We start from the raw sequence: 27,289 nt of genomic DNA, 5'->3' as shown, positions 1-27,289 counted from the left end.
TTGTAATAACTTGTCTAAAAGGTTTTAATGTGAAGTATAGAAATATTTATGAATAAATGAAGCCTCATGGAAAATAAAATAATCTACCATTATACTGAAAACCATCAGATCATGGTTTTTTTAAGACATGGTAGAGTCCTCAGCTAGCATGGCACATCAAATCACACAAAATATTAGCTCTGCAAGAGGTTAGTAATCCTCCAGTGGCAAAATGTCAGATGAAGGGATCTGATTTTCTGAGTCTTCTCTGTCTGATCTTGGATGTCCCACGGTCCATCATAAGAGCAAGCAGCACATGATAACCTGACATACAGACTCTACAAAAATGGTAATAATTTGATATCCTTTCAAACTAAGAACATGATGAATTTTCTTTGCTTCTGTCTTCATATTAAAAACACCTTTATATGGGCAAGGCATAGCACGGGTGGATTTTGGGTAAAAGAGTAACAATAGGGTCTTCATCTCGAAAGACATTTTGTGAGATGACTATATGTCTGACAAGATGTACTGCCTTGTTTTAATTCCAGTGACTAAAAGCTTCTTGCTTAAATTTATTTGCAAACAGCTGCAAGGTTCAGCATGTGAGGAAAAGAATGTCATGGATGAGTATTCTGGGCTGGCTGCCCAAAACTTGTTATGATTGTTATACATGCCGCACATGGTATGTGACAGTTTTCCCATCTCCATCCATGAATCTATGTGTAACAGGAGGGCTGAAAGGTCTGTCTTGAAGTATAATTATGCAATCCCAGGGTAAATAACAAAAAGGCAACAACAAAATTAGTAACTGATAGAAACATGAAATGAGTTCTTTTTTCCTGAAGAACTATGAAGCTCACTATAATAATCAAGCTAGAAAAATTCAGAATTCTGAAAATAAATCCAGTGGTTAGCAACTATTAAAATACAAAGCTGAGAGAAAACCTGAAACATTTTCACTCTCACTTCAGAAGACATCTAAATCCTGAGCTCTCAGAATGGAGTACATTACCTTGTTAACATTACTAAATGCATTCCACTTGGGTATATTATTTGCAAAGACCAAGACTTTTTTGATTTTTTATTCTTTGTTATAATCCTCCTAGTGTTTTCAAATGCTCCACTTTTAAGGCTTCTGCAAACTGTCACATTTAGTGTTCATTGACAACTATATTGTTCATCTTTATGCTACTTCTTTCAGTGTTTCTGCTGCTGCCTGCACAGTGAAGGCTGCAATGGAAATCTGCCTCTTCACTTCTTCCCAGGCTTCATGTTGATCAGCTTTGCTTTCAATATCAAACATGGCATCATAGATTCCTGGGAAGGATTCTCCTGCATATTTGTTGTGTCTGCTTGGAGCAAAGATAACATGTCTGTGGGGAAGTTGAGGGAAAAAAAATAACAGTATTATGCATTAGGAAAATAAAACATACTATTTTATGGATAAAACTAGTCTGTTTCTATACCAGCTGTAAACTCCTGACACTGAATATGTAAATAAATAAGATTATTGCAGCAATAGTAGCTAAAGTCCATGAAGCAAGAAAATAACATAAGCTACATTAAGCCATATGAATTCCACAGCCTTTTAGCTACTTGAGATAAAGTTAACTAAAGTATTTTCCTTTCCCTCAACTTAGATGAAATTAAAAGATTTTAAAAAAGCCAACTTTTTTTCTCAGAGCTATACACAGTATCCATCAGATACAGGCAGGCTTTGAGGTAGGAAAGACTTTTAACAAGAGACTCTGTTCTCAGTAGATTTTTAACCATGAGCTATGAGAGGTACAAAGATTGTAGATCTTAATTTCTCCTTCTGCAGTTAGTTTTTAGTGGAGAGATTACTGTTCTTAATTATGCAGACTGGTAAAAGGACCAAAAAGCTAGACTTAATTCACTGCCTCTTAAATAAGATTTACTTCTTGAACTGGATGAGAGGACCACTGAATTCCTTCCCAGCTGTTTCAGTACTGCTCTCCACACTACATTTGCTACCATGACTGTGCTCTTAAAATTATTTAAATTGTAGGTACTTCAATTATACTCTATTTCACTTTCAAATAATAAGAACAACTTCCTGAAGTCCCTACAACAAAAATTACTTAAAATGACTCCAGGGCGAAACTTTTACATCTGTTTAGAAGTCACATGAAACCAAGAGGAATTATCTGAATGGGCTTCCTACAAGACTCTTCCTCATTCTGTAGAGTGTGTCACACTGAAGTTTCCCCCAATGTCGTTTCCCCTTTTCAGTCTTATTCCTCCTGTCTCATCTACTTTTAGTGTGGTGAATAAAATCATTGTAACTCCATTTAGAGACCTGTAAATCTTAAAGGAATTCTCATAGCATACTCCATGAGAAAAGTAAGCCTTTCTCACCTATAGAATGGCCTGCCAGGTAATCCAAGAGGGTCGATGAAAGCCCTTTCTAGAAACATGAGCTGATCATTTAGTGATCTGACAGCAAGCAGGCTAAAAAAAAAAAAAAGGCAATATGTTGAATACATTAACTACAGTGTGTTTGACCTACTCTTATCCTGGCATACACATTGGTATTTATGAAGGACAGCAGATCTGTGATGTTGAACTTTAAGTGTAGCCCACAAAAGATAGCCCGTGTCAGCCAACCTGCACAACAGAATTATGCTGATCTATCCTGTGACAGGGTCTGGTTCGTAACTGGAAAGTCTCTTAAAGCTGTTTTTAAAGGCCAAGTGATAGTGTTGAAGAAGACAGCATTTCAGGTATTTTGTCTCATGTTGCCTCTTATTCCTTTATTTCCTTTTCATGAGGATGCTTAGGCAGAGCATTCTCTTCTTTTGTACAACAGTTTTCTAAGGAACCTCTTTTCCACAAAGCCAGCCAGCCACAAACTACTTCAATAAAGTTGCATTTCTTTTTATGTAAAATCACAACATCTCAGAAAAAGGAACCCTGTGATGGTACAATCATCTTTTGAGCCATCTGAGATTGAGTTTTTCTGATGGTAGATTTTAAATTCCCTAGAGCATAGACCATCTGTGTCTGTGTGCTTTGAATAGCCCTGAGCATACTGTCGATGCTTAACAAATAAAAGAACTGTGAAGAAGGTTATACAGAGTATATGTGGGCTTGGTGGTTTACATCCAAAGTAACTTGTAGACCTTCAAAGGCATTCAACAATAAAAAATGTTAAAATTTATATCACAGTAAACCTGGATTAATTCTACTATCACTAAGGAAATTGCTTCAAGTTTACAGTGGTGCAAGCAGAAACTGAAACTGGTTGGTTGAATTAAAGCATAGATTTTGGCCATCCATCAATAAAGCCATTTTGAAAATATCACATACAGGTCATACGTCATAAATGTTGTCTTTTGCATAAGAGGTTACTGTTATCTCCTTTATCTGAAAGTTGCTGCCATTAAAAAGATGGCTTTTATTCTCAGTTAGTGTTCCCTAAGGGTAGGCATATGGCTAAAGTAGATTCTTCCCAAGAAATGGAACATACATATATGTATATACAAAAGGAAGTTTGGCTTGTCGTTCTGGGCATGGCCTACAAAGAATACATTAAGAATTAAGTCAGGTGCAAACTAGGCCTTTTGGCATAGGTGGTGCATAGAATTTCTTGAAAGCTCATCAAAACGCTTGCCACAACTGCAGCTTCATTTTTTTTCTTTTTTTCAATTAAGTGGCACCAAGTCAAGACTAAGCCCTCCTGAGCACAGAGAACTACATGGAGTATTTGACTGGAAGAAAAAATGAGTTAAACTTACTTGTTGGTATCTATTTGTTGCAGTCTCTCATGAAAGCTAGCAGCAAGTTCTGTAAAATTCTTCACAGCTGAAAACAGAGCATCTGGAGGGAGCAGGAAGAAAGCATTTAACTTCAGATTCTGAAGATATCATTTAACAAATCAAATTCTTCAATTAAAGCTTTATCTTCCACTGTGATCATGATCATGAACTGTTAAAAGTCTCACTTAAGGAGTCTCACTGAAGGAAAAGAAGGTGACCCCATATTCCTACATTAAAAATATGTAATTCTGTGTGAAAACCTCTCTTAGAAACAATAGAAATAAGTATTTTTGTGAATATTGTTTACTATTTGCTACTTGAAGAATATACAGAAATATCAAAAACTGGATCATGGAATGAGAACCAGACTGTGTAGATTTTATAAATCCCAGCAACCTGTGTGTTACTGTTACATCCCTCCACACAGAGTTTTGAGAAAGACTGAGAACATGCGTGTGTGTCCACACGCATGCACGTGTACCTGATCTTCGTCATTAGCAGCCAAATCCTAAACTGAATACTCTATAATGTTGCTAATTAAAAAAACGCTTCTCAGGCACAGAATTACCCAACACTATAAGCTGCAAAGCTGTGTGATTTTTTTTTTTTAAGGAAACATGGCAATGATATATTGTTGTCAACACTGGCAAATTACACGCAGGTCAAAACACATGCAACTATCAGTGTTAGCTCTATTTAGTGGTGGCATAGTCCCTACATAGGCATTCTAGTGACCAAATAATTCCCATCTCAAATTAATGGAGGGTGTTGCTCTTGTTTTATTTACTGTTCATACAGCACCAGGTAAATACCAGGTTGTGACTAAGACATCCATTAATATAAGGCACTGTTAGCATTAACAGAGGAAGGATGTGATGAAAGACTGTACGTACCAAAGGATACATTGTATGTTGCCAGCTCCTCTTCATGATTCCTTGACAAATTATAGATGATGTGAGCATAGCTGCTCACAGCTGAGGCATAATCTCTACAGTCAAAAGGAAGCACAACAGAGTCGGCCAATTCGAACACCAGCCCTCCCCGTACCTGAGCTACTGTCAGATGATTCTTGAAAGTGGGATCATAAAACTGTTCCACAATTTCATAGGTTTCATAGACACTGTGGTAAACTGGATAGCTGCTGTATTTTTCTACGTTCTGGAACAGAAGAAACCAAACCAAAACAAAACCATTCTTCAGCTATGAATATTTCAGTGTGGCTTGAAAACCTTTGCTGTGGGATTCAAGGCACAGTAAAGTTTATGTGTTCAGGTCATACTAATCCTATGTAGTCACTATAGACAGTCGAAGGAGAAAAACTGGTCAGTGGTGGTTCTCTTAGACACTAACCTATGATGAGATGAATGGTCATTTGGAGAAATCTCTCTCCACTGACCACATACACAGCCCCAAGAAGGTAGCTAAGCACAGACACGTAACTCTCAGTTGGCTAAATCCAGGTGAGATTGGACTTCCTCTCTTGCTGGATTCAACAATCATTTGTGTCTTTGGATATTTCTTCCTTTTCAGAGGAAATGACCACACTGAATAGTTTGCTCCTTGAACATTTCTCAGTTAATCTCTTCTCACAATAAGCTCCAGAGCCCAACCCATATTTTCAATAAAATACAAACCATTTTGAACTCAAAGCTTTGTAAAGTGTTACAAATCATTCAAAAGTCACCATAAGCTACTAAGAAGCCTTCATCAACCATAGATAATTTTGAGCACATTCATTAGTCCTGAGCAAAAGTCCTTTTATCTGATTAACACCAAGTTAATAATTCTTATTTATTACATATTTGTGTTGAGGTAGCACATACAATTGTAGTAATTAACACCACTCTGACACACTGAACTGAACTATCCTAAAAAGCTGGAAGTCTAAAAGGGTCCTTTACAGGTGATGTTATTCAGGCAGTTACAAGGGAAACCAAACTCCAAAGACACAGACTTACCCAATTTTTACTGTAACGTGCTCTGCCTGAAGCGATGCCAAGACGTTGAAAAAAGGCTTCAAAGTCATTGCCAGAACCCAGTTTATTTATTCTTTAAAGAAAGAGGAAAATGTCTTGAGTGACAATACTTAAAGTATAATTTTAGTTTGCTTTCAAGTATACCATGGCAGTTATTTATTCAGGAGTCAGTCACTACACACTTTTCCTAGTGTGCTCTTTTTAGTCAATACACCATGAACTGCCTCTGACTCCTACATTACCTGCACCTCATCAGTTGCATTCTCAGAGGGGCAGTCTCCTTTCTCCAGGCCAGAGACACCCAGTTCTCAGGAGGAGAATTCACCTCACTGTCGTTTATCACTGACAAGAACCAATGACCTTCCTTCTGCTGAACTTCCACTATCCCAAGCTCTCAACTCAGAGAAATCACAGCAGTACCAGCATGGCTTCATGAAATAATATCAGTTTTTGAGATTCTGTAGAAACACCCTGGTAAATTTGAAGGACAATTTTGCAAAATCCTGCCTGGTGTGCTCCCCAGCCACCTGAACTCAGAGGCCTTCCAGGAGACAGGAAAAAAGTGCAAAGGAAAGCTGTTGAGTTAACATCTTGTGCACCTGCCACTGGCTTGTGCATACTACCATTATTTGTCTAAATCTCTATAAACTTTCGTATATAAAGCCTCCTGTTCATCTACAAAGGCATGTTCACAAAACTGTGTTACAATAGGGTATCAGCTGCAATCATTGCAACTCTGAAATTTATACCAGCTGAGAATCATACCATTTCTTTTCAGCACTCAGCATTTCATAGGAGTATTTCTTTAAAACCCACAATCCACAAGTTATAATAATGTTTGGTATATAATTTGTTTCCTTTTTTCACTGACCTGGGGACCTCTTTATATTCACTTGATGGATTTTTTTTATACCAGCTCTCATAAAGAGATTTTCCTTCAAACCCTTTATCAGGACTTGGTATCTAGAAAAAGACAAAAAGTACAATTTTAAATGTTACCAAGCAACCTGTTATCACACCAAGCCTATGGCTTAGGGCAATGAGCAAATCATCTTAAGTCCCTCAACCTTTCTGCATTTCCATTTTAACACTTCAAATGCATAGCATTTTCCAGAAAAATAGTTTATTTGCTAAAAAGTAGGTAACTTTAGAGGGAAGAAAACACAAGGAAAGCAAAACATTTCAAGTCAATATTTACATTCTGATATTTCTTTATGAGATTTTCAGCCATTTAATTTAAATATTCAGCAGAGAAACCTCTTAACAAAACCAAAACAATCTGCTTTCCTTTGGCAGGAAATTTCAATTTTGTCTTACTTAAATCCAGAACTGTTTCTACCTTGTTTCAATTCACAAAAAATATGTTTATGGATGCAGAAGCACCTTAGAAGGGCTAAGTGCACAGTACCTGGTGTTTATGTCATCATAGCTGCTAGAGGGGCATACAAATCATGATCATTCTAAAGTTCATTCCTATCACTGGCTAATTTGCAGGTAACTGAGCAGCTTAAACACTGTGGATGTTTTTTCATCTTTATATTGATGGACTGCTGAGGTTTTACTATTTTGAATCTATTAAAGATTATTAATATACATTCTATTATTAATATACCTATCTTCTATCTAAGAATTACTCCACAATAGGAATCAAATTAAAACTAATTTATTTGGGTTTTTGTCCATGAAGGAACTTGTTCATAGAACAGAATTATCACCATGAAGACTTTTAACCACAGATTAACTTTGGATGGGACCACATGGGACATGCTTCGTGATCAGCATTCTCTTCAGACATCAGCCACCATCAAGCTGTGGTTACATGCATTCATCAGCCTTTGCTTCCCAGCTCGAAGAAGGGTTACACAAGCATTTTTACTGGTATTTAGGTCAACATTTTAATGACAGCTCTTTGGTGTCCAAACTGAGGCTCTGCTGACCTGATTTCCTGACAGTTCTGAACACCTTCACTTAGCACAGGTTACCATGGAAACTGCAGGTGATCAACTCTTCTGGAGTTCAGGACAGAAATATCTTTATCTGGGTACCTACTTTTAACAGAGTTACATTTTATTTGCTGTCTTTTAATTGCCAGAAAATTGCTATACTGATTTACTACTTTTCCTTTACTTTTGCACCAGTCTAATGCCAGCCTCCAAGCGATAATAAATTATCAACCCAAGAAAAGACAGATGACTGAATACATAAAGCAGATCACAGAATATACACAGTAGTTGAATATACATTACATTGGCATCTAAAACATACACAAAAACTAATTAAATGTTCATTGTTTGATACAGTTGAAAGGAAAAAAAACCCTCAGAAATAAAATGCCAGCCTCTAAGACCCACTCCCAGAGCAAGGAACATCTTACATCTAGGATGTTGTGGCTATTTCCTGAGAAAGGTCCCTACCTCTTAATTTCGTGTTCCACACGAATGTGTGAGAGCATCATGGTCAGAGACAATGAATTACTAACAGGGTACACTGAAGCTGAGCACATTGACCAAGCCTGTCACATCACACAAAAGCAACATGGTAGCCACCCTACTTTCTTCCCCTGCCTAAAGGGAGTCAGAGTCTCCCACCACCATGGGCATTCTAGTAGTTGATCTGGGCAGCCAGGTTTGTGCTTGTTTCTGTCCTCTAGTTCACAGCATTCCCTTATTCTTTTGTTCTTAGAAGTAATGCTTTCACAGGAGGAGTGGAAAAATCCCCTAATCCTGAATAGCTAATAATTTAAAGGTATAAGCTTGAAATCCCCTTATCCCTCCTGGGAAAAAACTCCAGTTCCTTAGCTATTGACCTAGGAGGGGTCAGAAAATAAAGATCTCACACCATATTTTACAGACAGAGCCCCATCAAGTAAGTGAGCACTGAACATACTGGCTAAAAGTTTCAAGTGATATTACCTTTTTAGTCAGACTGTACACCAGACTGTACATCAGTGGTGTGCAATCCACTCTCAGTGTGTAGTTTCCTGAAAAAACATGAAAAGCTATTTATTTGAAGAAGGAAGTTCCCTCAGCTGAAATTTCATGCCATTGTTTAGTAACAAGAAAGGGATTAAGGAGCTACACTCTTTATGAGAAGCAAGCTGACAAGAGCCTTCCTGTGATCTTCTCAGTGCATTTCTGTTGGCTGGGATAAATTACAGCCCAACTTTTGAAGCAAGTCTTAAGAGCTTTTCTTATGCCCCATGATTATTATGCATGTTATAAGAGAAAAAGCTGACTCTAAAGCCACAGAACTCATGGCATAACACTTCCTGCCTCTCCTATGACCTCCCAAATAGTGTAGCTACTGTAAAGGACTTTTTCCCTGACACAACAGGAATATCTGAAGGATACTTTATGATTCCAGGTCACAGTTTCTTCCCATATCCATTTCTGAATTAATGCAACAAAAATTATCACACTTAAGGTCTTATAAATCTCCCAGCCAAAATCCCTCCCAGTCATATCATCACTATTCCTGTAAAACACAAGTCAAATCCATGTACCTTCGACGGAAGAATCTGCATTGATATAAGCCACTCCCCGTGCTTGCAATACTTTGGCATTTTCCTGTGAGAAAGAGAAAAAGGAAGAAAATGCTGATAAACTTTTTTTCCCTCAGAACTACTTTCCCATTCACGAAAGAAACAGATGTTTCAAAGATATACTGCAAGGAGCTAGAGATTCTTGGTAGCTCAAAAGGAAACTCAAGGGAGAGAGAGAATGTGGTGTGTGAGGAAAAGAGGGGGAGGGAGGGAAGAAGTGCTGCTTTCTAGTGCAGATTTCTCAAAGAGCAGCTACCATGGAAATTTCTTTTTGAACACTATTGGTTTACCTCAGCCCACTCTGTTGATCCTAACAAGCCAAATTCCTCTGCATCCCAGCTTGCAAATATCACTGTTCTCCTTGGTCTCCATCCTGCAGTGAGAGACCATGAAAATTGTATTACAAAAATAAAGGATGCTTGTTACATGACTAATGTGAAAACATATGGCATTTTTGGGGGGCTCATCTTTTACCATGATCTGTGGGGAATGAGATATTTATAAGGAACTTTAGCATCAACTTCAGTAACCTAATTTAAGAAATGATTTGTTGTTGTGGCAATCTCACCTCTACTTCAATATTGTGCCAAATAATGTATTCCTTTGCATCTCTGACCTTTAAATGCAAGAAAATTTTCTAGAATCTAAAACTGATCAAGGAAAAATAATGTGCTGTGCACAAATTCTTGAAAGAAGGCTTTTCTAATCCTATTGGTCGGTTCTGTTTAGTATACATTGTATACCAGTGTCTACTCTGACTGAAAAGTGGCATATTTTCATATCTACTACAGAAATTCTTTGACCTGTCTTTCAAATGACAGATTTCAAAACCTAAGAGATTCCCTGTAACTTTGACAGATCACCTTCAAAAGAAAAATCTTTCACTTGAAGGCCTCCATTCAATTTAAACCCAGGCCAAATGGAACAGGCTCTATTGCCCTTCTGCTGTGTCTCAGCCCAAAGTTTTCTTTGAAGCTACAGGAACTTTTTCATCTTTTACTCCCTTTCTTTTTTAACTTTTAATTTTTTTCCCATTTGCATTCCAGAGACAGCTTCCCCTGATATTCAGTTACCAGGAGGAAATGGAAATAACACTAAATGTCAATAGGTTTTATGTGTAATAGGCAGGCAAAGAACACTTCTCTAGCATGGTATTTATGTCAGAGCTTCTCTCCATGAAATGTCAGATAGGGAGACAGCATTTGCTCTGACAGGAACAGAAACTTGGTGCAGTTGACATTTGTTCCTATTCTAATGCAACTAGGCATGAGGTATTTTTAACCACTACCTCCTACTACGTTTGCACAGCTCATTTTCTGCATTACACTGACATCCTTCACTTATTCTTGAGTATGCCTCCCAGCAACAGTCAAGTGCTGAAAAGGCTCTCAGTGTTGCCCTGATGAAGCCTTTATCAGTCTACCACCGTGTCACCTTTATAACACCACTGACATATCCAGTCTGACCAGCCTCAAATACACAGTAGTCAATTGTACCTAAATGCTGTGTTTATTTCAGCATCCCCCATTGTGTGTTTTGTTTCCCTCTAGGTGTACTATCTCTTGAGCAGAAGTACTTCACATGTACCAAGGTGCACAGCAGTGTGTTTATTCAAGACATCAGTGAAATAATACATTTTTAATTTCAAGCATATATTTAAATCTCACAGAAATCAATGGGCACAGCTGAGAGCAGCTACTTTGATGTGCTTTATTCTTTCATTACATTACCTTTCTCTTTCAGTTTTCCAAAGCTCCTCACAATCTCGTGAACCACAGCTGCCCCACTCTGAGGATCAATGCCACCAAATACCCATGAGTCACGGTGGCCTCCCAGGATGACATACCTGTCTAGAGAAATTAATTTTGGAGGTTTACTTAGGAAAACTTTTTCCTGACATAGAGATGTTAACTTGAAGTAATTTCTAATTTTCCACGTATGTATCAGGCAACAGAGATTAAAAGTTTATAAAATACAGGATAGAAAGGTAAAAAACGTTTTAAATTTCTGAAGACATTTCTCTGTATTTTCGGTCAGTGCTGAAGAATTTGTCAAACCCAATAACTGGATCCCACACGACTTAAAACCTCAAACTCTGTATTGTTACTTCTATTATTAAACATACTACAGGTTTACTCTAAAGATACAAGCATCTTTCCATACTTCACAATAGTATGTTTCACGGAGAAGCTGACACACTAATTGTATCTGTACAGCACACAAATTCACAACATTAGGGTGTGCTGAATGCAGTATTTCTCTCTGGATCTATATAATCAATCACAAAAATTGTTGTCCAAATCATGGCAGAGATACGCTTATTGAGATAAAATTCAGACTAGGTCTCTGTTCTACTATAATATGGTTAATAGTTGTGGTTTAGGCAAAAGGAAAGTGCTGCAGTTAGAAGATAAAAGTTGTTATCATCATTCATAGGGGTGTCTATATATCTGTTTTTTTGGAGTATAAAATCACACTGGTTACAAGAGACTGTAAGACAGACAAAAAGTCAATTGTGGTGGATCTAGTGTCTTCCAATGGAATGCAAAATCCATTGCCATGTTTATTAAGGAACAATATCCACTTAAGAATATTCTTTCAATTGCAAAGTTACTTGCCTGAAGACAAGTATTTCCATCTTGGTTATGACTCCCCTTTGAAAATTAGCATTTACAGTGAAAGTACTGACATACCCTGAACCATATGAAAGCCAGTGCAATAAATATTTCAACACCAAAGATCATGCAGTGCAGTATTTCAGAGAAAACTATATTCCTCATGTCCCCCTTCTAACCATGAAGGTCACTGCTCACTCACATTATGCTGAAGGCAAATGGTTTTACCTGGTTCCACCATGCCTCTGATGGCACCAATCACATTGTAAATCCTTCTTACTTCATTGTTGTTATGAATGTGCATTTTCACCTTTCTAGTGTATTGGGAAGAAAATACAAAAAGAAAGTCCACCAGATTAGATAATCAAACATCTTGACGCCTTTCAAAAGTGTACAAAATAAATGATAAGGAAAGCATTTTGACCAAATTTATCTCCTATTAAACCAAAGTAAACCTGAAAATATTACAGTGTAGTTTTTTCTGGATTCATACTTGTGCAAATGAGAATAGCATTTAGCCTACGACAGCTATGTAATATTTCTGATGTCAACAATATTTATATAGATAACGGGATCAGAACTCCAAAGATCTTTTGCTAGCAGCTACTTTTTAAACAGTGCAAGAAAAATGGAAAACATCTAATGTTAAAAAGGTAAATAGTTCTAATTTTCTCCAGTTTGGTGCAAATCAGAACTGACTCCATGTCCCGGTTTCACCCCAGCCAGCATCCAAGCCCCACACAGCCACTTGCTCACCCCCTCACCAGCAGCGAGAGAATCAGAAGGGTAAAAGGTAGAAAACTCATGGGTTGAGATAAAGACAATTTTATACATAAAGCAAAAGCCATGCACACAAGCAGACCAAAACAGGGAACTAATTCACTGTTTCCCATGAGCAGGCCAGTGTTCAGCCATCTCTAAAAGAGCAGAACCCCATCATGTGTAATGGTTACTTGGGAAGACAAACACCATCGCTCCAGATGTCTCCCTTTCCTCCTTCTTTCCCCCACTTTATGTAGTGAGCATGATGTCATATGGTCTGGAACGTCCCTTTGGGCAGTTGGGGTAGCTTCTCCTGGCTGTGTCTCCTCCCAGCCACCCCCAGCATCCTTGCCAGTGTGGCAGCACAAAAAGCAGAAAAGGCCTTGGCTCTGCGTAAGCCCTGCTCAGCAATAACAAAAACATTTCTGTATTATCAACCCTGTGTTCATGACCAACGAAAAACAGGCTCATACCAGCCACCAGTGAAGAAAATAAACTCTACCCCAGCCAAAACAAGAACACTCCAGCACAATCAATACTACTGCAGCATCTCAGGCAGCAGAAAATCAGACAACCTGAGGTGCATCAAGAGATTTTTTCTATAACATCAAGAGTTGTTTATCTGTGCCACAGCTGAAGGTGTAACAACTCAGCCCCAAGGGTTCATATAAAGTTCAAAAAGTACGAACAATTGAATATGAAGTTAAACAGTTCATATGAAGTCAGTACATTGCACTCAGACAACATTGAAACACATAGACTTTAGTCCTAAACTGTAATTACTAATTCAGTTTAAAAACAATCTGAAGCAATAAATTGACATTGTAGTTTAAGCTCTTTTTCTGGAAAACCTGATGACTGGAAAAACTGCTTATATAAAGCAGTTTAATATTGCTTTATATAAGTCAATAGCTAAGACAAGAAGCTAGACTCACATGAATTTAAAAAAGACAACAAAAATTAAAAAAAAAAATCACTAATTCACTCTCAACAAATAGTTTTTCAAAGGCTAGATGCTTGTCAAATGAAACTGGTTCAGGACTAGCTGGAAACTAAAGAAGTAGGTCATATCCATAAAATCAAGACATAGTGTACTAATTCTTTGCACTGAGCGTATCTGAGCCAAGGAAATAGCCAAAATTAAAGGAGTTATGTAAATAAAGCCAGCTACTCTATCTTTGGTCAAATTCTATTGCTCTACCTTTTTGTCCTCTATCCCAAGCACACTCTCCTTAGGAAACAAAACTGACCTTGTAGAATAATTTCCTGCGAAACCAGGACCAACGTTGTAAGATACATTCAAACTTCCTTTCCAGCTACTATGAGGTGGTGCTTCTCCTCCCATATTACTGTTATGGAAAAAAAAGAAATCATTATTAGCTACAGACACCTTAGAACAGCACCAAACTCAAATGAGGAACCAGAAACCACACTTTGCTAGGTCCCATGCACACACAAACCAGTGCTGGTCTTTGTTTTAGACAATTTATACTACAAGCTTTGGCAGGAGAATAGTCTGGAGTTTTAGGTACACTAATACTAGTAAACTAACACAAAGCAATAATCCTGAGCATAGAGATTAGCTTGGAATGGCCTACAGCTACCCTGGGAAACAGTGGTGGCCTCAAAAGGTCTTGCATATAAACTGCCTCTTCTAAATGGTCCCTGGAACATTCTACTGCCTTGGATTGCATTTGCATTTGAATTAGCAGAGAGCAATTTGGCCTATTCCAACTCTTCAACAGCACAGGCAATTGTTTTCTGGTGCCTGTCCCTGCACACTGTTTAATCTCATAGCATAGACAGTCGATGGGTGTCAAAGATGGCTAAAGTGGAGAAACGTGATCAGTCCAAGTCACCCTTTCTTGTTCCACTGTCAAAAGTGATATGTTTTTCCTGTTAAGACAACTGGAAATGCAGTAATTCAGTGGATTGCAATCACCCAGACTTATTCCCCTGAAGGATTTATATTTTTGACATGAACTTCTGAGATACAAAGAAGGTATGCTGGATTTTCTGGCTCTCAGGAAGCAAAATACATTTATTGTAAATGAAAGCATATCTTCTACTGTAAATGAATACTCAGTCAAGCTTTATTCCACAGAACACTTCAACAAGTCTTCAGGCCCTTACTAAATTTTTTTTATAAAAATGTGATAGCAGCAATAACAAGAAGCTATGACTTCTCAAGACAAAAGTGAAAACAATGATCCAGTATTTTTAAAGAATTTAGGTTTCATTTATAATTATTAAAATCAAGTTCTAGTATTATTTAATACTTATTAAACAGAAATGTCTGGCTACATCTTATTTATACATAGTAATCTGCTCTATCACTACTAATAGGAAGTGGATAAAAGAGGTTTTTAACCTATACCTTCATAGACATCACAGTTATCCTGGTAACAGTGATGACTATAAAGTTTTAAACAAAAGACAATTTGTAGATGGATTAGTCCATAAAAGTTTGGGAGGAAATAGGAAAAACAGTAGAACAGTGTTAATGAACATCAGGTATGTAAAAACAGCAAAGACAGTAAAATCCTGCCTCACATGAAAATAAATAGCTTCAACACTGTAAGGGAAATTTGCATAGAGGACCAACAGATTTTGTTTTTTATGACTTAGTATTCAAATAGAGGCATCTGACAGAGCAGAATGTTAGCTCATGTGATTTAGGCATAAAATTCCTATACAAACACTTACCCAGGGTTATGTTCATTTACTGCCCTAAACACTTATCCATCATACTGTTGCCAACCCTGGCATTTCCTGCTCTGCATCTCTACATTTGATACAGATGATTTCTGCTACATTTTTTAGGGGAATGATACATGTATGTCAACTCAATCACATCATAGGTTTTTTTTAGAGAACTTATTTGGCTTGTTAAAACCATTATGAATTTGACTGCTGTCCACTGGCAAGCTGGTAGCCTGCCTCCATGCCACTTGCATGTTTAGCAAGCACACTTACTTACATGTAGTTGTCTATTCAATCCCCTGTCACACTCCCAGTTTCCTCAGTGACCTCACTAGCATCATTTCATATTTAAACAACATAATACACCTGATTAGTGAGAGAATACACTTTCCTTTAACAGCGAACAGGACAGATATTGTCTCATCAAACATTCATGGCAACTGTTTCCCAGGACAAATGAATGACTTCATCTGTGGTCTTTTTTACATGACAGGTATCATGCCAGCCTCAATGGCATGATAAGCAAAAATGTTTGCTTTTATTCACACTGAGAGGCACTTAGTAATTCCAATATACTTGACTGACCAAGATGTATAACAAATGATCCTTTCAACTCTGAACATACCTGGTATGTAACAATAGGTACCACACTTACCTCCTAATGAGGAACAAACATATTATTTCAACGGCTACAGGAGAAGCACAGTACAAAAGTCTTTTTACTCTCTTTTCAAATACTCCCATAACTTCCAAAAAAACAATCTGCTAGAAATTCCTCATGCCCCCCATGCACTTACCGCAGTAATAACTCTGCATCATGATAGCCAATAGGATGAACCGGAATTTTTGGGAGCCCTACACCGCTGGCTTTGTCTAATCGGTATGTGTATTCTGAAAGCAAACAACAGATATTTGTATATTTACAAGTCTCAGAAGGAAGCTGCACAATTCATAGCACAGTCCTAACACTGGAGTCAGGAATAATCATTTCATTTTCCTGGAAGCTGAGCTGACATCTTCCCAGTGATCTTATTCTTTGTGCTTTATCAATGTGTTTTCAGAGAGACACTAATGAAGGTTCTCCTATAGTGTCTACAGTCATGCATTTAAAGATGGCTGGAAATTTTAAAATTATTTGTTCCTTTTTTGTGTTGAAATACTTTTACGTAGAAATATTTCTCTTCTTGACAAAGAAGTTCAGACTAAGCTACACAGAAAGAACTAGAACAAAGAGGGAGCCCATAGTCTGATGCTTGGAACATTCAGCTGGGAACTAAAAAAAATTTGTCAGTTGAGAAAGAGATGCAGATAAAATCTTATACACTGGACTGCTGAATATTCTGGATTGTTGTTTTTGTGTACAAAACAAAATCTAGATTTTGTTCTGACAAAGCTCAAATACAAATAATTTTTTTTAAACAAATAAGAATCTTACTCTTCATGATGTGGACAAAAGCGTATATGGAAGAGTTTCCTCCTTAATACAACATTTACAGGGACCCTTTGTGTGAGAGATAGGGATTCATCTGTGAGACCACTGACTCTAGCATGAGGAACCAGAAATTTTCTTCCTGGTCTGTTCTGGCATGCTGCTGTTTTGAGCATGTATCTCCTTCCAGCTCAAGTTCTGTTGCCTAGAGGCAACACTGCCCCTCACTTAGGGACTACTTTTCTTGAGGTGACTGCCTCTCTCAGATATGCTGGCCCAAGTGCTGGCATAGATAGTTCTTAATGAATTTCAGTCAAAATTATCTGGTTCAATTGCTAAATGAAACAGCTTAGGCACAGCTCAAGCAGCTGAGGAAGCCTAAGGTGAAGGTGGTGAATACAGATCAGCACTCTAGGGCTCCCCCTAATATCCCCTCGCTTTCTCTCATGCACCATTTACAGAAGTGGCCCACTGCAGTGAAACCTGAAGCTGCCTCTTTTAGCAACAAAGACTAAGAAAAAAGTGTGTTGTTACAAGGGAGAAAACATCCCCACCCCCTGCCCTTTCCTGATACCAGACCCTCAGAGAATGCCTTCTCTAGAGTCACTCACCTTTTGCAGGATAACCTGGTGTCAGAGGGTCCCCTGCCCCATTCAGGTTTAATACATTCCCACGCTGGGCTCCTCCACCTGGAAGGTTCCAGCCATTTGGATAAGGATCTACTCCAGGTGCGCAGTAGTCAGCAGGGTCAGAGTACAGAATAATTCCCTTGGCACCCGCCAATTCAGCATTCTTCACCTGCAAAGTACATCTCCTGTCTCTATCCAGTCCTTTATAGCTTGACCCCAGAGTCCAAGGGGCAAAAGAAAGTATAAATTACAATGATTTTTTTCTCAGGGTCTTTTACAGTGCTTGGGATAAGTAAGGAGCCCATAACTGTCTCATAATTTCCTGAAAAATATATATGCAGATATCAGGTTTCATATGAAAGTCAAAGGTCTGCTGTTGCTTTGACTTTTAGTTGGGAGATAACAACAGTGGCATGGAAAACATCCTCCACAGTATTGCTGCATAACCTGAGTTTTCATTCAGTCATCCAGATCAATACAATCAGCTGACTATTGAAATGTACACACTATGAACAGAAAAAACTGTATCACATTAATGCAACAGTATCTTTCAGGCAGTCTTGTACTTACCTTATTTACCTAAATGACTCCTGAATGTATCTCAGGGTTCAGACTACGCAGGAAGATTGGAGAGCTTGAAACTGCCTTTGGCTCTTTCTTTCTTTGTGAACAAGATTAACTGCAGAGAGCCCATATTTTAGGCTTATTGTGGCAGAAGGACTGACCTGGATGCTGTTTTAAAAGTGTTCATGTGTGACTTTATTATTGTACAATATATGTCATTCTGACATCCCAATCTGGTTTGCTACTAGATATGAAAGTGATGGATAGTGACTGAGTGACAACTAATCCTCAACAGTTTTAAATTTGGGTACTTTAACTCAGAAATATCATAGCTTTTTTTCCTTTTCTTTTTTTTTTTTTTTTTTTAAAGGAAATGCAGTACTTGCCTTCATCCTCCATCCTATTTTTGCACACCATTAGGAAGTTGAAAAACTTTCTGTACAGTCCTCCAGATTTTATACAGGCTACCAAATTCTTCAGTATATAAGCAGTCATTAGAAATACTACTGTAAGAATTAAGATATCCCTTTGTGTCAACAAGGGCATATAATTTCCAAATCACAGGAAAACTGCCTCTCTAGATAGTAGCAACTCTAAAGTATTGGTGTTTCATTTTAAGAAAAGATTCACAGACAATAAAACCTTTGTCAATTTTTAAGTCTTTTCCATTCAGATAGTATCTTTTGGAGTGGTAAACAATTAAGTGAAAATATTATCTGACCCAGAATATGAGTTATATACCACTTTTCACTGGTGAAAATGATATATTTGTAAACCAGTGAGTTATCTATTTAAAAGCTTCACACAAGATTAATCAACAGCATATAATAAGAATTGGCATTCCAGTGAATTCCATGCTTGATACCCCCTTAGGTGACTGACAAATACAAATCACAGACCTGCTTAAATTAGGGTCAAACTAGTTGTTGTACAAGAGCCAAACACCCTTAAAATAGACTGTCTTCTTACATCTCTGTTGAGAAACAACTTGAGTGTATGCCTGAAGTATGTACAGGATTATGTCCTTTCCTGTTAGGTCATGGAAATCTGCCTAAAACTGTAGTTTAAAAATAAATTTATATGACGGGGACGTTGAATAAACAAATACAGAATTTAAAATAACCTCCATATAGTTATAGTCTCTGTCTGGTGTACAGAACCATTATAAAGAAACACAACATTGACCTGGTAAAGAACAGCTGAACCAATAGGGAAGAATGATCTAGTTCAGAATTAAGTGTATGACACTCTATTAGTGATATTTTGGAACAATTTATAGAATGCAAGTGAATATTAAAATATGGAACATTTTCCAACTGATTTACTTTTATCCTAGAAATGTATTACATATTTATGAAATGTACATTTGACAAGCTCTACTAAAGAATCATCTTTGAACGCAGGGTCTATGAAAACTCAGTTACTCTCTAATCTCCAGAACAGCTTAGGGAAGTGTTTCAGTCTCTTGAAAATGCTGAAGAGCAGAACAGTTGAAGTGGGAATAACACTGAGAAGGGCAGTAACATTTTTATACACAGGGATTACCTTATTTCCTCTGAAGATCTTCCCATATCTGGCAATAACAATCTTTCCTGTACAGTTAATTCCCATTACACGTTCTAACGTAAAGAAGTCCTCGGTGCGGCCATAATTCACATACACCAACTCACCCTGAGAGAAGGAGGCAGGATTTGAAACAATGTCAAAGAGCATGTTGAAAGGAGGATGTGATCTAGTAGGATAACAACCTGGGAACAATGATCTCTGAGACTGGCTGCAGTATGAATCCTTTGATTGTAAAGCAATTACGTAGACAAGTGACTTTTAGTGAATCCTGCAATCCAAAGCTGCCAGACTTTGTGCAAAACAGAGAATGTTCACATATGACTTCTGTATCAGAAACTTAAAGTGCTCAGATAGCATTTGCTTCTCTTTGTAGTCTGCTTAAGCTGGAGTCAGTCTTGGATAGCTGTAAGTATGTTGGACACAGACACCACAGTAAATTTCAGTTGTATTTTATGCAGTGCAGTTCACAGCTTGTTTAATAGAATGGTTTTTAACATAAAATTCTTGGCCTGCAAGGACTCAGAAGAGCCTTGGCCCCATTGGGTATTCCTGCTGAGGAGCTTTATACATGCTCCTCCTGCACTGTTTGCAGTACAGATGCAGACAACAGCTCACTGGAGAATGCTATTGCTAATAGCCCTAGCTAAGTACCTGGAGGTCTTGTCAAGCTATTATTTTGTAAAAAGGTGAAAATCAGCATCATATTTTGAGAAGACAATCTGTCTTTAGGTATTGTTTTCATTGGTTACAAGGTTCTTATATTTAATTAAAATAAAACAAATTCCTAAAGAAGGACGCTAAAGCTTTTTAAACTTGTTTTCATTATTTCCCACATCTCATCACTTACTCTCTCCACAAACCAAATAAAGCAGTGATGTTATTCTGTCTTTCTTTGGTGATATATTATGATAAAAGGTCAAACCCCATGAATTTTATCTTTCTATGCTCCAAAATTCCCACTGCAATTCTTGAAACACTCAAAACTCTTATGTCCCAGGGTACAGATTCTGTACGGGTTCTTCAGCTGGTTTTCTGCCTGGTTCTCCAGCTTTCTTTTGAGTATCTGAGGCAAATGAATACAGTATACCTTTTGTTTTCTGGACTTGAACAGCTTATTAACAAACTTCACAAAGTACATGACTGATATAATACTCAGCTGTGTGAACAGAAGCATTAGCAGAGCCTGGACCAGATGACTTCACAGGGTTCTGCCAACCTAAATTATTCTACGTACAGACAGGAAAGATATTGCGAAAAACACCAAGAAATTCTAATCTTACAGAACATTAATTGAAACCACTAATGATCACAGACCAGAAAACTCCTGTTTCACAGGCTAGCTTTATCAAAGAAAGTCCATCAGCTGGTACCATATTTATAACAAGACATGAAGGATTAGCATTAAATTCAGATCACAGCAACACTTTCATCGCCACCAATAGCTTTTCAAGCATACTCAACACTGTGCAGCTATACCTGTCAATGTGAGCCTTGGGCAAGCAGCATTTTGAAAAGTGAGACTGTTCATTTGGCTGTGTAAATGTAACAGTCTATTTGTCCACCAAGAAGGGAAACAATGGTGCATAGTTACAGAAATGTCTGGGGAAATTTACAGCAGCTGGTATTAAAGATTTATTGCCATATTTTTTAAGGAAAAGAAAAAATAAAATCCAGTTCTGACTCAAACTAGAGAAAAAAATCAAAGATATGTATGACTGCTCAATTTGAACATTGCTTCATCACAATAATCCCAAGAATATCAGAGCTAGGTCACTTTTCCTGCTGGGGGTAAGTTGGGTTTTGAACTAAAGCCTAAGGAATTTCACATTATTCTGTATTGCTCTCTGATATTCTGTGCTATGCTACAGTACACTGTGGTATTCCATCTTTTCTATTACTATTATTTCTATTTCTGCCTCTGCTTCTTTTCCTACTTCTGTTACTACTTCAATTCCTACTACATTACCTTACCTCAGGCATTCCTTGGGCTGAAAAGGCACTGTAGGGTGGCACCACATCTCTAACAGCCTCATATCCTGGAGGAGGAGGCTCAGACAATGATGTGTTGAAAATCTGATGGGAAAGGAGAAAAGGAATAAAGTAAACAAGGCAATATGGAAAATAAGTACTTTCTGTTCACAAGCACATTTCACAAGCTTTTGCAAACTAAAGGACTCTAGTTTTAGAATTCTACAAAAGAAGTGGCCAAAACTTCAGCAAGCACTGGGCATCCTTTACAGTAGGCATGCTTAGTGTGTGAACACAAATCCCATCTCCACTCTTCACAGAGAATCCTGCATAAATGAACACAGGGTTCCCTGAAGTGGTCTCAGTACAGCAGATGAAAGCAGGTTAGATCACAGTGGTAAAACTGCTTGCATTCTGCTCATCCCTGAAGCTTCTACATGCACTAGAGCTAGCATGTAATGAACTCATGCCCCTTGTGATAGCACACCTCAAGGCCTAAACTCTAATCTTCCAGAAATTGAATTTAGCAGAATCATCAATACTGTACAACAAATCAGTGCAAAGAATGGTGCTGACCATGGTTTCTTTCCTCTTTCTAAATAATGGAGTGATTTTCAAACAATTGAATTACGTGGAGTAATTCACTTACATAATTGTCCTTTAATCCACATGTCAGGATGCTGTATGAATCAGGGTAAATACTAGTATTCTTAGCACATATATTATGAAACAAAGATGTAAAATATAAAAGCAAACTGGAATCCCTGATTTCCATGAACTTTGCATCAGGCCCAAAACCATTAAGTGAACAGAGGACAGTTTTCCCTCACAGCCTTCCCAGGTGTATGAAGGTGATTTTGTTCCCTGGTTGGAAAAATTATGGATTTTGTACCTCATTGCCATGCTCATCGATTATTGAGATGTAGTTGGGCTTAGTGTCATTAGGGTAAGAGAGCAAGACATCATAATGAACCAACTGAACTGAATCCAAACCAAATTTCTTCCACTCAGCTTGGACTTGCTGTGCCAGATGCATATTTTCCTTTGTTCCCGCTAGGTGAGGGAGCTGTGTAAAATTGCTAGAGAAAAGGAAGAAATGAGCAGGGTCAGGCATTGAAGGGTCAGGCATAATCAGAACTCCTCTTAGACTAGCTGGAAATAAACATCATAGAAATGATCAGATATACTCAGGCTAAATAAGGACCAAGACTTCTCTGCATCTATGAGTTTTTCTGTTGAGGTGAAGGGTTTCAGGCTGTCCTGATCTAGCACAGGTATTTTTATCTTCCTTGCAGCATGGTTTAGCAAGAATGGTGTGATGACACCAGCTATGGGGTGTTGTCCATTTTTTACTGCTTGTCTTGTGAGCAGCAGTAGGCGTATGCACAATTAGACTTTATCACTGTGAAATGATAAAAGAATTGAGTAAAATTATCTTAGTGTATTCAATTTAGAAAAGTGCATAATTACTCTGATACTTACTTGCAATTAACTAGATATTCTCCTTGGATCCCACTATTTTAATTAATTTTGGCACAAATAGTGATTTATTTAAAGGTTCACTCCTAGTGTGTCTTGTTGGTAAGTAAAAGAGAGTGAGTTTTGAGTACTGCATAAACAAGGAAAAGAAAAACTCAACAGTTTGTGACTTAAAAGTCATGCCAGCATGAATAACAAACAGCAAAAGAGAACATAAATAGTGAACAGCCCATTGTCTGAAAAAAAAATTGTCCAGACCATTGTGAAAGCCCAGTGGTGAAGCCAGCTGAAAAAACCCTCAGTTGAATGAGGCTGTCATCATGATGTCCTCATTCTATCATATGACCATGCCATAAACATGCCACAGCAGCATGTGTGGCACCAGCTGGTGTTAATGAAGGAAATTGTATCTTCGATTACGAAGGGGTGTGAGATTAGGAAAAACTTAAATTCTTGAGTTCAAATAAGACCAAAGACATCAAAGAAAGCACTTGGAAAGAACTATACATAGTATAGTATAGTATAGTATAGTATAGGTTGTAAGGGATCTACAACATTCATCTAGCCCCACTGCCTGACCAATTCAGGGCTGACCAAGTTAAAACATGTTCTTAAGAGCATTGTCCAAATGCCTCTTGAACACTGACAGGCTTGGGCCATTGACCACCTCTCTAGAATGCCTGTTTCCAGTCTGAACACCCTCTTGGTAAAGAAATGCTTCCTCAGGTCCAGTCTGAAGCTTCTCTGGTGCAGCTTTGAACTATTCCTATGCATCCTACCACTGGATACCAGGGAGAAAAAATGAGCACCTCTCTTGCCATGTCCCCTCCTTAGGAAGCTGTAGGGAGCAATGAGGTTGTCCCTCAGCCTCCTTTTCTCCAAACTAGACAAAGTCCTTGGCAGCCAAATGCTGCTGTATAAAATCACATTCCTCTGATCATGCCAACATCTAATACTGTACTAAAGTCACTGTTTTAGTGACAGCATCGTCTTCTGGATGACATATACTGAACCAAGACCACACTTATGTGTTATTGTGAGTGCGAATGGCTGTTTTCTGTATGAGTTTAAGTTTTCTGTAAGTGTTTAAGTATCACATTTTCATTAAAAGCTGATTTGTGCAATAACACTTTCCTCTATTACATTCCCATTTAACTGAACATTGTGTTTTTCTTCATTTTCTCTTCTAATCTGACTGCCTGTAATGGTAGTTCTGAGGAGTGACTAAACATCTGCCTTATTTCACTGCAGGTCTGGCCACATGACAGTTAATGAGGTACAATGTTTTCTGTTTATGTACAGACAGGGAGTTTAGAGGGCAGGAAGGTCTTTTCACAGAGCTATTTAACAACAGTTGACTTTGCAGGAGCCAAAACACAGGTTAAGACTCTAAAAACTCCTAAATCTTTGGTTTTGAATGTGTATGTTATAGTCCAGTACATGACTGCTATGTAGTAAAGAGACCATACTTTCCAGGTAATTTTTTTGCAATAGTTCGTGGTAAATGCACTTAGAATGAAAGCAGTGGGATTGCCAAAATCTTATAAACTGAAAATGGTCTTTTAGTAATTTAGTTTTGCATAACTCCATGTTATGTAATCAGACTGGGAGTATGAGGCAAATCCAAATTTGTTGATTATTCCTACAATAGCTGATGCTCTTTCTTTACACTGAAACTAAATTCCTGTCAATAAACTATGACTTGTGGTCTATTATTGACTGGAGTAAATACAAGTTTTAACAAATACTACACTCTCTTAAGAGAAAAAGAATCCATTTACAAGATCCCTAAAGCAAACAAATCAAGTACAAGTTTTAACAAATACTACATTCTCTTAAGAGAAAAATAATCCATTTATAAGATCCCTAAAACAAACAGATCAAGTACTTGCAGTTAAAGCTTCTAAGTTACTAAAATACAGAAATTTATTACATTAAATTCTAATAGACTTTAAAATATCTATATTGTCATGTTCCATTGTTTTGAATTGTTTGAAGCATGGCCAGCAAGTTGAGAGAGGTGATTCTGCCCCTCTACTCTGCTTCGTGAGAGCCCACCTGCAGTGCTGTGCTCAGCTCTGAGGCCCAGCATTAATAAGGACAAGGACTTGATGGAACAAGCCCCAGAGGAGGCCATGAAAATGATCAGAGGGCTGGGGCATCCCTCCTGAGAAGAAAGGCTGAGAGACCTGGGGCCACTCAGCCTGGAGAAGGCTCCAAGACCTTACAGCACCTTCCAATACCTAAAGGGGGCTTACAAGAAGGCTGGAGAGGGACATTTTTCAAGGGCATGTAGTGATAGGAAAAGGGATAATGGCTTTAAACTGTCAGAGGGCAGGTTTAGATTAGATATCAGGAAGAAGTTCTTCACTGTGAGGATGGTGAGGCACCGGAAAAGGTTGCCCAGAGAAGCTGTGAATGCCCCATCCCTGCAAGTGTTCAAGGCCAGGTTGGAGAGAGCTCTGAGCAACCTGGTCTAGTAGAAAGTGTGCCTGCCCATGGCACGGGTGTTGAAACTAGAGGATTTTTAAGGTCCCTTCCAACATAACCCATTCTACAGTTCTGTGATCCTTGGGCTGGTTCCCACTTGATTATTTTTTTCTTGTCTGAACTGATTAGTCTACACACTGCTTACTAAAGAAAGTGTTTGATGTTTTCAGCTTTCATCTCAGCCATGAATGCTGTCCTCATCTCCTCATGAGTACTCAGAGATGTCTTCTTTTCTGTAGGTTTTGCAAACCAGCCTGTACAACACATAAAAATACAACAGTAAAAACATCAGAGCAATATTCTCATGACACACACCACTTCTCTTTGGTCTCCCCACAAGGTTTGCACTGTTTTACATTTACAACTGTTTTTATTTCAGCACATACAAGCAACCATAACCTAATGTGTTAATCCCACAAATGGTAAGAGAACTTATTTGCCTAGGTAGATGTTGAGTGATATAAAATACTATATTCTTATATATTTATATACTCTCTCTATATATATTTATTCACCTGTTATTTTCCTGTAGATGCTAAGGAGACTTATCTATCTTCCTTGAGCGCCAGAACATCATGCTGTCAGTCATATAGTTACCTCCATAATAAGGCAGCAGCTTTACAAAAATGCACAGAAACACAGGCACACTTTGTAAGGAACAGATGTCTTTTAACTCCTTTCTCACTCTCTGGTCTGTCTGGCTCTTATTCTGGAATCATTCCCTTACTGAGCAAGCACTATCAGAGTAAGTGATGAGAGGAACACCTGGCTAGAAAGAGAAGTGTTCCTGACATCTGTTTTTAAGTCAGACTGGACACATTCAGAGCTTACGCAGCAGCAGCTACATGGGTAGTGGGAATGAGAGAACCAGTGGATTGAAGAGGGTAACAAGCTGGCACCAATGAGGCAATGGTCACAGGCACAGTGAAAGGCTCTACATGAGAGAGGAATTCAGTCGGGACTTCCCAATGGCACCAATCCCAAGTACATACCGAATGGCATTGCAAAATACGAGTGCCTCTTTTGTTTTCCTTCCTCCCCTAAGCTCATCCTGATTCATACGTGGAGCCAAAAGAAAGGTAGAGAGGGGGAATCTCTCGCGACAGCAATCCTCAGTCCTGTCTGCTTGGGACGAGGAGTAGGTGAGACATTGAATTAAAGACTATTTCTCCCCTCCTGTCCGTGCCCCGCCAGCCCCAGGTTTTCTGGCTGGGGCTGAGGCTGTTTCAAGGCAGCAGGGTCGAGGGGTATGTCTTTTGTCCCCTCCTCACAAACCCAGCGCCCCTTTCTTTTGCCCACAGCATTATTTTATTTCTATTAACTTTAACAAAAAGTAAGTAGAAAAACAAGGCAAAGACACAAAAACCCCTTCTTCTGCGGAGGAGCTGGATATCCCAGAGAGGGTCACTGACTGTACCTGCCCGGTGTGAAGGGAGGGAAGCAGGGAGGGTGGTATCGGCCGGCTGAGCACGGACTCACCTCAGGCACCCTTGGCACAAATTCCCGGGTGCTGGAAACCCGCCCGCTTCTCCCCCCACCCCGGCCCTTCCTCGGCCCGGCTCCGAGCCACGTCCCCCGGCTGGACGAGCCCCGATGCGAAGGAGGGTTAGTCTGCACTGTACCGATGAGGAACCCGAGGAGGAAGAGCCCCGCCGCTGTGCCCAGGACGACAGCCCAGAAGCGGCCGCTGGCTGCCCTGGGGCCGGCCGGCTCCGAGCGGGCTCCGAGCGATGTCCACATGGCTGCCGGCCCGGCAGCCTCACGACTCGCTGTGCCCCGCCGGCTCCCGCCTCGGCGCGGCCGGGA

At 38.7% G+C, this 27,289-nt stretch overlaps 1 protein-coding gene across 3 annotated transcripts; it reads right to left on the bottom strand.

The window, feature by feature from the left end:
- On the bottom strand, positions 1 to 27,289 carry FOLH1B (folate hydrolase 1B). Of its 3 annotated transcripts, none has more exons than XM_010401080.3 (19): positions 27,106 to 27,289; positions 25,629 to 25,737; positions 22,407 to 22,593; positions 21,518 to 21,619; positions 19,526 to 19,651; positions 17,399 to 17,585; positions 16,156 to 16,249; positions 13,906 to 14,004; positions 12,122 to 12,207; positions 11,009 to 11,128; positions 9,569 to 9,651; positions 9,240 to 9,303; positions 8,650 to 8,717; positions 6,609 to 6,700; positions 5,720 to 5,810; positions 4,655 to 4,919; positions 3,741 to 3,822; positions 2,362 to 2,454; positions 1 to 1,355 (listed from the first exon to the last, which is right to left on the bottom strand). In XM_010401080.3, exons 1-19 carry the CDS (start codon positions 27,221 to 27,223, stop codon positions 1,166 to 1,168), a joined length of 2,256 nt encoding a protein of 751 aa, XP_010399382.1. In that variant the 5' UTR covers positions 27,224 to 27,289; the 3' UTR covers positions 1 to 1,165. The 3 variants fall into 3 exon arrangements, 2 of the variants coding, with proteins under 2 accessions (XP_010399382.1, XP_019142310.1); XM_019286765.3 differs by lacking the exon at positions 27,106 to 27,289 and adding an exon at positions 25,999 to 26,965; XR_002045756.1 differs by lacking the exon at positions 1 to 1,355 and having other exon boundaries at positions 2,366 to 2,454; positions 4,809 to 4,919.

This window comes from Corvus cornix, chromosome 1 (genome assembly GCF_000738735.6).
Source record: "Corvus cornix cornix isolate S_Up_H32 chromosome 1, ASM73873v5, whole genome shotgun sequence".
NCBI classification, from domain to species: domain Eukaryota; kingdom Metazoa; phylum Chordata; class Aves; order Passeriformes; family Corvidae; genus Corvus; species Corvus cornix.
This window is presented reverse-complemented; position numbering and strand designations above follow the sequence as displayed.